Source organism: Eulemur rufifrons, chromosome 7 (assembly GCF_041146395.1).
Source record: "Eulemur rufifrons isolate Redbay chromosome 7, OSU_ERuf_1, whole genome shotgun sequence".
In the NCBI taxonomy this organism is placed as follows: Eukaryota; Metazoa; Chordata; class Mammalia; order Primates; family Lemuridae; genus Eulemur; species Eulemur rufifrons.
This window is the reverse complement of record NC_090989.1, coordinates 119869694-119882607: the sequence shown is the minus strand read 5'-3', so window position 1 is coordinate 119882607 and position 12914 is coordinate 119869694. Positions and strand designations below refer to the sequence as shown.

Here is a 12914-nt window from a genome sequence, read left to right as displayed (position 1 = left end):
GTCAGTTAGGCACAATTAACTTGATTCATAGCTGAACAACCAAACATTAATCAATAAACCAATATAAATCTAGATCTAAATTTCCCAAACTTGTGTTCCATGGAACCAGAAGATTTATTATTACCCTCTTAGAAAGTCATCCCAAAATACTTCAGCATCTTAAAACTGAATACTACAGCTGTCAAGAAACTTGCTTAACACAGCATTGCTTAAATTTACTGGTACACGCTCTTTTTTTGACCTAACACAAGGACTATGCTAAGACAACACTACTGTCATCCAAGGGTTAGTAGCAGAATCACTTACATAGCCTACTCAAGACCTGACTCAGTATCTGGGGATACTGCCCAGGAATGTGCATATTTAAAAAGTATCCCAAATTCTAACACACAAACAGGATTAGGAACCATGAAAGATACTTTAACCTTTTTTCGCCTTGAAGCTACTTTTCACAGTAACAAGAACTCCTGGGGATTTTTTCTAATCATTTCATCACTTAAGTAGAAAATGCGATGAAGTTATTTAAATGGATAAAAGCACTTGTAACCAACATATGACTAAAGATTATAAAGTTCATTTTAATAAAGCATACAAAGACAAATTTATCTAAATTTTGTAAAAAATGGATTTTGATGGTGTATCTACTTTAAAATGACGTGTCTTGTTTGGAAACTCATGAATGTTTAAAATGTAGGCTAAAATTGAATACATTATACGGGGACAAAACTGCATGTGTGCATACTTGGAATTCTTTTTACTTAAAATATTTTTTAACCATCTTTCTGCTTTGTTACTAAGTGATAAACCAAAGGTGGCTTCAGATTGGTATCTGCAAACACTTCAAATAACACATTACAAGCATATGTAGGCTTTAAGTCTCTAAAAATAAAAAACCATAGTGAGTAGCACTATGTTTTCTCTTTTCAATATTACTTTTAGAAATATTTCCAAAGTCTTGTTGAGATACAGGATGTTAGACCAACACAGACAACTTACAGAGAGAGGTAAAAATAATCATGAACCAAATATTTAAAATCATTTACATTTTTATGTTCCTCATTATCTACCATTTATTTTAATATCAACTTAATTTTCTTAGTGTTTCTTTGTCTCTAACGGATGGTCCATCAAATGCGCAAAGAACTGAAACAATATGCCTAAGAGTTAACAAAATACATGACTAACAAAACAACTTAAAACCTTCACAACAGATAAAACGATTCAGCTGAATTATTAACTGGTTATGGCACCACTATTTGCCCAGATACTCATCTGGCATCTATTCAAATTACCTCATTTTAAAGGAAGAAAAATTGTTTTACCTCTCTTTTTCTAAATAACAGAAACCTTTTACTACATGAGCACTAAGGAACACTTTCTTGAGCCCGATTTACTAAGTTGCAGAAACTGTTCTAGAGGTCTATAAGTGGTGAGTGCCAATGATCTGTTTATAACCCCATCTAGGCTAAATGTTTTAAAATCAAAACTTGAAAAATTTGAGATGAAAACACTGAAGGCAGCTTCCAAAACTCCCACGGCTTTCAAGAACAAATAAGACTCCCTCCATTGTTGCCATCTCCCTACTCTGTGTCTCTCTGTCTCCTCCTTTCCATTTTTTCCCCTCTAAATTCTCCCTACAAAAAAAAAGAAATCTAAGTTCTTCAGTTGTTATAGCACTGTCCAGTAGAACTTGATGCAATGATGGAAATGTTTTATATGCAATGTCCAATAAGGTAGCCATTACCCCTATGTGGCTTCTGAGCACTGGTAGCTAAGTGCAGTAACTGAAAAACTCGATTTTAAGCTTTAGTTTTAATTAAATAAAATTTAAACTGTCATATATGGCTTGTGGTTCTATATGAGGGTAGGTTAAGGATGTGATCTTACTCTGCTGCTTCCAGACAAAATGGAATAATCAGATTTACTCTCCTGCCTGTAACAATTTAAAAACTGGAGAACCAAATAATGCTTTTCAAATATTGAGCAACAGGCAGCACAGAACAGTGATCTCTGGGAGGGGGAACAAATGAGGTGAACCCCACAACTGCCCCACCTTACTGTCTAGAAATGATTTTCAGGGTGGAGCACAGGGAAGGAAAATTCAGACAAAGCCTGGTGGTCTCCCTGAGTCGGGAAGACAGAACTAAAATGCCAAGACAGCTGGACTTCTTAGGTGAGAGAGCTGTACAGAGAAAGAGGTCCAGAGATTTGCACAAAGTCCTTCTGAAGTCTTCAGCTGAGTACTGACTAGCACATTTGTATAAGACCAGCGAAGCCCCAGAAAAGAGCACTGAGAGCAATCCCCGTAACTCACAGAAGCAGCAGTGTAATTCCTGTTCCCACCACCCGGAGTGAGAAATCTCGTAATTCACAAGGCATCACACACAGTGTAGTCAGAAGGTTCTTGCCTTTGTAGAGTAGAAAAATTAGCCCCTAGAGGCTGCTGTGGTCCTGCCTAACAAAAGCTTAAAAAGAAGCCTCAAAAGGATCAAATAGTCTCCAACTAAATTAACCTCATTCCAAGAACAAAGTTGAAGAATATTTATAGTACAAAGATATACAGCAACAACGTAAAATTTTACCTACAAAGTAAAACTCACAATATCTGGCATCTGATCCAAATTAACCAGACATGCAAAGAAGGAAAACATAACCCATGATGAGAAGAACCAATCAGAGCAACAAACCCAGAAATGACACAGAATTAGTAGACAAGAACATTTTTTTTTTTTTTTTTTTTGAGACAGAGTCTCACTCTGTTGCCTGGGCTAGAGTGAGTGCCATGGCATCAGCCTAGCTCACTGCAACCTCAAACTCCTGGGCTCAAGCAATCCTACTGCCTCAGCCTCCCAAGTAGCTGGGACTACAGGTATGCGCCACCATGCCCGGCTAATTTTTTCTATATATATATTTTAGTTGGCCAGATAATTTGTTTCTATTTTTTAGTAGAGACGGGGGTCTCGCTCTTGCTCAGGCTGGTCTCGAACTCCTAACCTCGAGCGATCTACCCACCTCGGCCTCCCAGAGTGCTAGGATTACAGGCATGAACATTAAAAATGAAAGTTATTATAGCCATATTCCACAGGTTCAAAATTGTTTTATGTACCTAATAACAGAGCTTCAAAATACATGGAGCAAAAACTGATAAAACTTCAAAGAAACTGACAAACCCATAATTATAGTTAAGAGATTTCAATGCCACACTCTCAATAATTGACAAAACCACTAGAAAACCAATGAAAGAAGATTTGAACACCACTATTAACCAACTTGTGAAAATGTTTTAATTGACCAGAAAACATTTGTGGAATAACATTTGCTCTCCAACTGCCAAACAAAATAAAGCAATCCTGATTCTTAACCAGTTAACAAGGTTTCACAAAATAATTCAAAATCACATCATTCGAATTCTATGGTTCTAAATAGTGTCCAGAGCACAATCATTCCTGGGGATTACAAATCCAAATGCTTACAGGGGCAAGCACGTAAAGCTTTAAAAAAAAAAAATCGACAAAGGCTGGGTATGACCAAGGCAAACTGGCGAGAGCATACTCACAGCCCAGCCCCGAAGGGAAAACCCCTCTCTACTCCCGCAATGAGGGAATGTTTCCATTCAGTGTTTCCATTGTTACAACACCTTACAATTTTCCAAGAGGTACCTAAAATCTGAATTTTTATGTGAACTCCAGATTTTGAAGCTCTGATCACCAGTTCAATAAATTTTTAGTCAAGCTTTAAAAAAAAAAAAGTCTCAAGGCCAAATTCACAACCAAATTTCTAGCTCTAGTCCAACAACCTCATCTTACAAATGAAACAGAAAAATCAAATAATTTGTTCAAGTCATCAAGGCAGATAATCCCACCTGACCATATCTAAAATACTGTGGACATGAACACAAAAATCCACACTTTTAGTGGAAATTAAAACCAGGATGCTGTCAGAACAGTTAACTTAGTGATACTCATCTTCTCAGGAATGACATAAAAACTGTCTTCCAACAGTTGAAGGGCAAAATTTTATCAAAGGCTGAATTATTTCAGATGACAAAATTAAAATTAGTGGAGATAACTATTTATGTACAGGGAAGGTGACTTTGGCAAAATGGAAGCAAAAAAAGAAAGCTCTTTTGGGAAAAAAAAAAAATGTTGAACAATGAAATGGCTATTTTGCAGAGTACTTAGCTCGAATACCTGAATTCTCTGAAGATGCAATACCATATTGTTAAAATCCCTGAAGAATATTTTAACTGGGCTGTCCTTATCCACTCTTTACATCTCCCCACCCCCCCAAAAAAATCAACATCCTTCCTACTTCATTTCTGATATGAACTGAGTTACCATTTGACTCCATGCATTTGTATGAAACTACCAAATTTTGTCAGTTCTTCAACACAATTCAGTGCAATTGTCCCTTGGTATCCATGGAGGATTGGTTCCAGGACCTCCCTCTGAGAGCAAAATCAGAGAATGCTCAAGTCCCTGACATAAAATTATGTAGTATTTGCATATAACCTATGCATACCCTCCCATATACCTTAAAACCATCTCTAGATTACTTATAATACCTAATACAATGTAAATGCTATGTAAATAGTTGCTAAACTATATTGCTTAGGGAGTGATGACCAAAAAGAAGGTCTGTACATATTCAGTACAGACACAATTTTTCCTCCGGAATACCTTTGACCTGAGGTTGGTTGAATCCACAGATGCAGAACCCAAAAATATGGAGGGTGGACTGTACATTTTTATCAAGTATATACTGTCTGAAAGCACTGTGCTAGACATGTTTATAAATTTAAGAGTAGGAAATACCTCATATCATCCATTCATACCAAGATAAGCCCAACTATGACAAAGTATGACACAACACATATCAAAGAATTAAAATGTTATGATAATCACAGGATAACAAAATTTTCCCTGCACATTATCTTGTGCTGTTCTTTTTTTTTTCCCCCCCTACTCTCATAGCTCTATTCAGGCCTCTAATACAGATACATCTATTATCTTTCCTAACTGGGTTCATTCTATTCCAATCAAACAAAACCCATATTTGACCCCAAATTAATCTTTTCTAAAAAAGAATTTCAATCACATCACTCTCCTACGTAAACAGTGTTTCTCAAATGCTTACAGCAGTGATTTGCAAATCCCCCTCCCAATAAAGATGGGCAGTTAAAATGATTACAAGGCCCTAACGACAGAGATTCCAATTCAATTTGTCTTGGTGTAGTGACTGGGAATCTGAATTTTAACAAGCTTTTAGGTGATTTTGATTCAAGTGGCCTACAGAGCACACTCTGGGGGGAAAAAAAAAAACATGTCTACAGAATGAATGTCAAATTCCTTAGCCTGGCATCAAAGCTGCCCACACAAAAGGCTCCTGAGTAACCACCATAGGACAAGGGCTGTCCCATAAGGACTCTTTATTCCAGATAAACTTGATTTACTGTTACTCAAACAAACCAACCATTCTCTCTTTCAAATCCTACTAAAAATGTCTAACTTCACCATTCCCCTGGGCCCAGCTCAAGCCCACAGTTACTAGATCTCACCAGCCTGAAAGATTTTCTCCTGCCTAATTCTACAGTACCATAACGCCTGCCTTGAACCATTATTTAAACTAGATTATTAACTTTTTAACTTTCCAATTTATATGAAGGGCTGTGGATCAAACCTCTTTTCATCCCTCTCAGTATCTAGAACAATGCATTTAAGGAGTCCTGTCCCTAAGGCAATTTCATTTTGCATAAACATACCCAAGTATGAACAAATACTTTGGAATTCTTAGACTACTAAAAGAGAAAATTGTAAAAAGGAAGTTCTTCTTAGGAAATGAAATCAAACAGTTAAATAAATATCTGAAATAAAGGAAGTGTATCTGCCAAGAAAATTGCTAAACACTGGTATTCCTTACCAGCCTACTAGATAAATAAATGCTCCCTAAAGAATTCTTCCCAGATCAGAGAGAATCGGTGAATTTAAGTCCCCAGAAAAAACTGGTAAACCAAACTCTGCATTAACACCATCAGGTTTGGTTAACCTTTGACTCAAACAGCTATTCAAAAACAAATTACATGGAAGGAAAAATACTTTTACAGTTAGTAAATTTTTAAATTTTTACAGGTACAAAAATGTTTAACTTGAGGTTTGATATAGCATAAGTGCCTCTACCCCAGCATTTATCCAGTAATAATTGGTTTACTTATCTGTCTTCCCCAAAACACTGACCAGCATTTGTTGGGACCAGGGACCAGGGACCAGGCCACTTGTTTTATTCATCTTTCTATCCCAGGATCTATAACACCATACGTGAGTAATAAAGATACAACGAATAAGGTTTTCAAGATAAAAAAAATGATAGCAATTCTCCAAAGATAATATAAAAAATAGCCAAAAAGCACATGAAAAGATGTTCAACATCACTGATCATTAGAAAACTGCAAATGAAAACCACAAATGAGGTATCACCTCATATCCATTATGATGGCTACTATCAAAAAAACAGAAAATAACAAGCATTGGTGAGAATGTGCAGTAATTGGAAACCATGTGTGCTGCTGGAATTGTAAAATGGTACAACCACCATGGAAAACAGTATGGAGTTCCTCAAAAAATTAAAAGTGGATCTACCATATGATCCAGCAATCCCCCTTCTTGTGTATATATCCAAAATAATTGAAAGCAGAGTCTTAAAGAGATATCTGCATACCCATGTTCATAGCAGCACTATCCACAGTAGCTAAGAGGTAGAAGCAACCCAAATGTCCATTGATGGATAAATGGATAAACAAAATGCTGTCACATGGATAAAACTTGAGGACACTATGCTAAGTGAAATAGGCCAGTCACAAAAAGACAAATAGTGTGTGATTCCACTTATATGAAGTACCCAGAGTAGTGAAATTTACAGAAAGTAGAATGATGGTTGCCAGGGGCTTGGTGTAGGGGAAATGGGGAGTTGTTGTTTAATGGCTATAGAGTTTCAGATTTGCAAGATGAAAAGTTCTGGAGATCTGTTTCACAACCACGTGAATATTCTGTATACTTAACACTACTGAACTGCACACTTAAAAATGTTTAAAATGGCCGGGCGCGGTGGCTCACGCCTGTAATCCTAACACTCTGGGAGGCCGAGGCGGGTGGATCGCTCGAGGTCAGGAGTTCGAGACCAGCCTGAGCAAGAGTGAGACCCCGTCTCTACTAAAAATAGAAAGAAATTATATGGACAACTAAAATATATATATACAAAAAATTAGCCGGGCATGGTGGCGCATGCCTGTAGTCCCAGCTACTCGGGAGGCTGAGACAGTAGGATCGCTTAAGCCCAGGAGTTTGAGGTTGCTGTGAGCTAGACTGACGCCACGGCACTCACTCTAGCTCGGGCAATAGAGTGAGACTCTGTCTCAAAAAAAAAAAAAAAAAAAAAGAAAAAAAATGTTTAAAATGATAAATTTTATGTTATGTGTTTACAGTAAAAAATTTAATGATAGTGATTCCAAGTAAAAGGAAAATAAAATCTTAAACTCATGCTTGAGAAAAAGCAAATATAAAATATAACACCTATATACAAGTATTCAAGTAGCCTTTAATTTAGCCTTCATCTAAACGAAATGTAGTTTTAAAAAAGTCACTCAAGGTTATATGCTCAAATTATGTATGAGAAAATTCCTGCTACTCATAAATTATTGTTTGCTCAGTCACAAAGCAAAGTATTTCTGCTAAAAGAGAAGCATAATGCTAGAACTGGAAGAGATACTTTAAAAAAAAAAAAAGTATCAAATATTCTGAGCATCAATGAAAGAGATCCTTGAGTGACCCCTACCACTAAATCCAACATGGGTCCACAATGTCAAAATGACAAAAATAAGGAAATGAAAGTAGTTTTTCATAAAGCCAAATCTGTTTAATTTTAATTCTGAAAGAACATCTTTACTATTACTACTTTGATGATGCTGAAAAGTTCTCTTTTCAATGGTACAAGTATTTACCTATTCAACAGATTAATGTTTGTTGAGCCAGACACTGTCAGGATGTACAAGGGAACAATGGTAAACACAACAAGCAGGATCTCACCCTCAGAAAGCTACTTTACTTAAGAGTGGTGTGTAAGAGCAGCAGTAGTAAAGAGAGATAACAGACTTTGGTTTTTAAGCCCTTAACATGCAAAACAAAAAGCTGGTCACCGTATGTCACCCAATGTCAGTGGGAAACAATCTCCAGCCTCTATTTTATAAACGAGTAATTGGGTGTCTAAAAGGGTCACAACTATTCAGTAAATCCAAAGCCAAAATCACTTTGTCTCTAGACACTAACTATAATATCAGGAAAATATTCATGTGCCTGAGATCGGACCATAATTTACGGGACCCCAAATATCTCCAAGAGCAACATTTTTCCATTTAACACGCCCTTGTATTAAACAGTGCTCACAGGATTTGATTCTATATATCCAACTTGTTATATCATTTGAAGACTTACAAGTTTAATGAAAATTTTAAATCCCTAGGGCAAAATTCATCAAGTCTCACACTGATAAGCAAATCCAAAACATGTAGAACAGGAGCAAGGAATTGACGCTTAAAAATAGTACCCATATCGGCCGGGCGTGGTGGCTCACGCCTGTAATCCTAGCACTCTGGGAGGCCGAGGTGGGTGGATCGTTTGAGCTCAGGAGTTCGAGACCAGCCTGAGCAAGAGCGAGACCCCACCTCTACTAAAAATAGAAAGAAATTATATGGACAGCTAAAAATATATATAGAAAAAATTAGCCGGGCATGGTGGCGCATGCCTGTAGTCCCAGCTACTCGGGAGGCTGAGACAGGAGGAACGCTTGAGCTCAGGAGTTTGAGGTTGCTGTGAGCTAGGCTGACGCCACGGCACTCACTCTAGCCTGGGCAACAGAGTGAGACTCTGTCTCAAAAAAAAAAAATAGTACCCATATTGATTCTGTCTTGGTCACTGTTTCTGTGGCCTAGCAAGTAAAGTAATTCTCTGGAGCAATTGCTATTTCATTCACCATAAATTTCAGAAGGTTAAATATATAAAAAAATTGAAAAACAGTGATAATCAGCTAATTAACATTTCAAAGAATAACAAAACTGTAATTCCAGTAAATAACTGAGGTTTGTCAGTAATTGACCTGACAGTTCAGTCTCTTCCCTCTCCTCCTCCCACCTTTCTACTTCTGTGTAAAGAAAGGATATGAAGCACCTAATATGTGCCAAGACATTCAATCTGCATGTGTTCTCATGGGTTCAAAAAGTTTTTTCAAACCACTTAAAAATAAACCCACATATAACACAAATTTGGAGAAATAAACTTGAAACAGATAAAGGAAACTGGCAAAAAAGTTAAGGCAACTTGCCTACACAGTTAAGTATAAAAGCCAAGACTTCAACCTAACTGCAAAGTGTGTAGGGCTGTTACTTTGCCTTCTTCATCTCCTTCCTCTGAGTCTGCCATAAACACCTACACACAAATCACTGGGACAGGAGAGAGAAGGTGAAGCAAGAGGAATACAAAAATGTGCAAAAAATAATATTTTCTGTAAGAAGTTTATTATATATTAGAAGAATCAGACTGATATAAAAACTGCACTGAAAGGAGTTATAAGTACCTTGTGACTGGAACAAAGGGTTACAGAGGATCAGAGGACAAAGAGAACTTTTTGCTGCAATAAGCAAGGAAAACTTCACCGAGGAGGGAGGGAGTTGAGTTAGACCCTTAGGCAAAAGAAACTTAAAGAAGCAAAGGTAAGGAAAAGAGGAGGAAGATATAGGGCGTGTCTGAAAAAACCAAAATCATCAATCTGGTTGAAGCAGAGAAATTAGGTAAAAGCACAGCTGAATACAAGGTTGAAAAGGTAGGACTGAGTCAAGTGTTAGAGGACCTGTTGAAACAAACTCCTTATTTACAGAACTAAGATAGAATTAATCTTCATCTTTACATATTTATTATTTTCATGAAATAAGATTGCACATGCACCCATTAATTTGAATGGGTTTATGCTTCTGAACTAAGGAAGAAAGTCCAGGACAGTACCTCGTACAAATATGATTAAATGCTGGAGCTAAATCCAAATAACTCATTTTTTTCTATCTCTTGATAACCACTGACTTATGTCCAAAAAAACTGGGGCGGGGGAAATACCTGAACCTATATCCATACTACAGAAACTTCATGCCACCTATTCAATTAAGGGAGAAGTAGAACTCACAAATCTTTTCCATTGGATGATGGGGAGAGAGGCTTGAACAAGAAGGAAAATTACAAAGCCCCAATGTCAGAAAAATTCCCCTTGTGTTGCCAAGACTGGTTTTTTTTTTTAAAAAGGCTATAGTTGGACTTTTTTTTTTTCAATGTAGCTTTATCTTTAATGCCATCCTTTAAAATCCAGGTTAGAATTTGAGAAAATGTTCCATTAGACCATCACTGTCCTAAAGCTATTGATAAGAACTTAAAATCCCAAACATCTACATGATTCAAAACTACCATTTTACCCTTAGAGACCCAAGTCCCACCCACGTAGTGAAAAGAAGATCTACTAGATTCTGCAAGTGTTACTTGATTATAACCACTTTATTGACATTTGGGTAAGACAGTGGGCTGCCTGCCATATGCCCTCCCTTTCCCCTACTTCACCATAGTAGCACCCTTCCCCCTAAAAAAAAGAAAAAAAAAAGTATATGGAAAAGGAAGTTATGGCAGCTCCATTTCCTAAGTCTTCAAACCATCAAAAGCTGTTAAGACATAAAAAGAACAACTCCACAAAAGTAGGAAGTAGACTGAGAGGGTACCATGAAACCAAGCAAATTCTCCAAATACTTACATTTGTAAAATTTATGCTGAAAGGTAACTTCAAAACTACCCCAAAGCTCTCATTTTACCCATCAAGAAACTGAGGCCCAAGGCAGTTAAGTGATTTGCCCTGGGCTACTGCTTCTCTATATAGGTGTTAAATGTCAGTTAATAGTCACAGTGGCACTTCATCTCTAACTCACTTCAGTTACTTAAATGTTTATGACATTAAGAACCTGGCTTGCAAAAAACACAATCTCCACCTCTTCTGCACTACCCCCCCAGCCACCAAGTGCCTTGCCTCAGAGATATACAGAATACTAGGTGAATCTCAAATGAGCACAATTTTCCCCTTCAGCCACAACTGTCAAAAAATTTATCTTCTTCATCTAATTTTAAATAAAGTAGAAGCCTGAAAGTGCCTGAATTTCTCAAGTTCTGACTAAACAAGTGGATCAACAAAACCTCAAAATTTGGGGTAGAATATTAAGTCAAGCATATATATTACTGTTTTGTCAGTTGCCCTTTCCTTTGTATTAACTTTTCAATCTAGGTTTTTTGAAAAGTAATTAACGTACATGCACAGTTAACCCAAATTATCATAACTTCCAAGACATTTCAATATACAATTTACCACCTCCTCTCTCTTAAAAATAATTTAAAGGTATCCCGCCTACCACGAGTTAATATTCTTTTGAACAAAAACATCTAAAATTACCCTCTACCAAACCACATATATCAAAATCACAAAATGAGAAACGTAATAAGTAAAATTCCCACCAGCTAAAAAGCACTTAGAGTACCATCAGTCTTCCCTGGCTCACTGCTAACCATCAAACCGTCAAAGCATTTGTTGAGAACCTGGGGGAAAAGTTCTGCACCGAGTGCTCCGGCTGTGGGTGCATCAGATTATACCACCACCCCCACATAACACCAGTCTGGAGAAATGCAAACATGCCACATGTACATGTTTTAATCATGTTTAACCACGTCTGACCACGGTGGGTATTAAATCAGTTCTCGCAGCAAAGGTAAAAAGAAATAGCAGCACTGTACATGCATCTTACCCCACTTAACACACCATTACCAGATGAACCGAGGAGAATTAAACCGTTTTGAACGTTAAGGCCGCTGCAAGCGGTTTGAAAGGATTCTCTGATTTTCTGAAATGCCGGGCAAAAGTCCCTTGGCAAGTTTCAAAACTAATGGCCATGATACTACTGCACAAAATAACAAAAACTTAATACGAACTACCATGCCGTCAACTCATTCACATTACCACTGCCCAGAAGGCTTTTTTAAAACAAGCATTGAAAAGGGAACAATAAAAAGTGTCTCACCGCAAACACAGCACGAGAGGGACTGTCGGAAGTAAGGCAAGAGCCTGTTAATCTCAGTAAACGCCTTGGGGTCTCCGGGGTCGTAGTTGAGCACTAGGCGGCTCGCGGAAATGTAGAGAGCAGTAGCATTCACGGGGTTCATTGCAGACACTTCGACACCAAAGGCTCCCGGTTGAAAAGAAATTCCGGATCCAACTTTGTAAGCAGTCAGGGAACAATGGCGAATTTGCAACAATTCGGAAGAAATCAGAGCAGAACCATTGGCCAAAGTAACCAAAATCCGTGCAAGTTTGTGGAGCTGAAGCAATCCTCCCACACATGGGGCCTTGGCGCCCCTCCTCCGTCCCTGAGACTTTCAGACGAAATAAGAGAGAAGAGAGAGACACCAGCGTTCGAGTTCGTCCGGAGCGTCCACAGAGCGCAGAACGCGGCGGGTTGGGCGCTCGGGGCGGGACTCGGCTCAGTCTAGCCCCAAGGCTCGGCGGGCGGCCTTCGCTCGAGCTGCATCTCCGAATCCGGAGGCACCTCCTCCCGTAGAGCTTGCGGGCGCGGGAGCAGGCCCCAGCCCGGTCCCAGGGGCGGCACGCTTCTCACAGGCTGCAGGGCCTCTTACTCCATCACAGCGCCCGGCGAGGAGACAGCGGCGACAGCAAGGACAACGGCTCGGGCGTCGGCTTCCCCGACCTAGTGCAAGACGCCGCGGCGGCGAAGGTTGCTGTTGCGGCTGGCTAAGGCCGCCGCCGCTCTCTCCATATCGGACGCGGGGCCCAGA

At 38.5% G+C, this 12914-nt stretch overlaps 1 protein-coding gene across 1 annotated transcript in view; it reads right to left on the bottom strand.

The window, feature by feature from the left end:
- MSL2 (MSL complex subunit 2) overlaps positions 1–12525 on the bottom strand; it is a 34266-nt gene extending 21741 nt beyond the window's left edge. Inside the window, exon 1 of the mRNA XM_069473209.1 lies at positions 12143–12525. Within this exon, the coding sequence (XP_069329310.1) occupies positions 12143–12284 (142 nt within the window). The 5' untranslated portion in view covers positions 12285–12525. The remainder of the gene's footprint in view (positions 1–12142) is intronic.
- Positions 12526–12914: the final 389 nt, after the last annotated feature.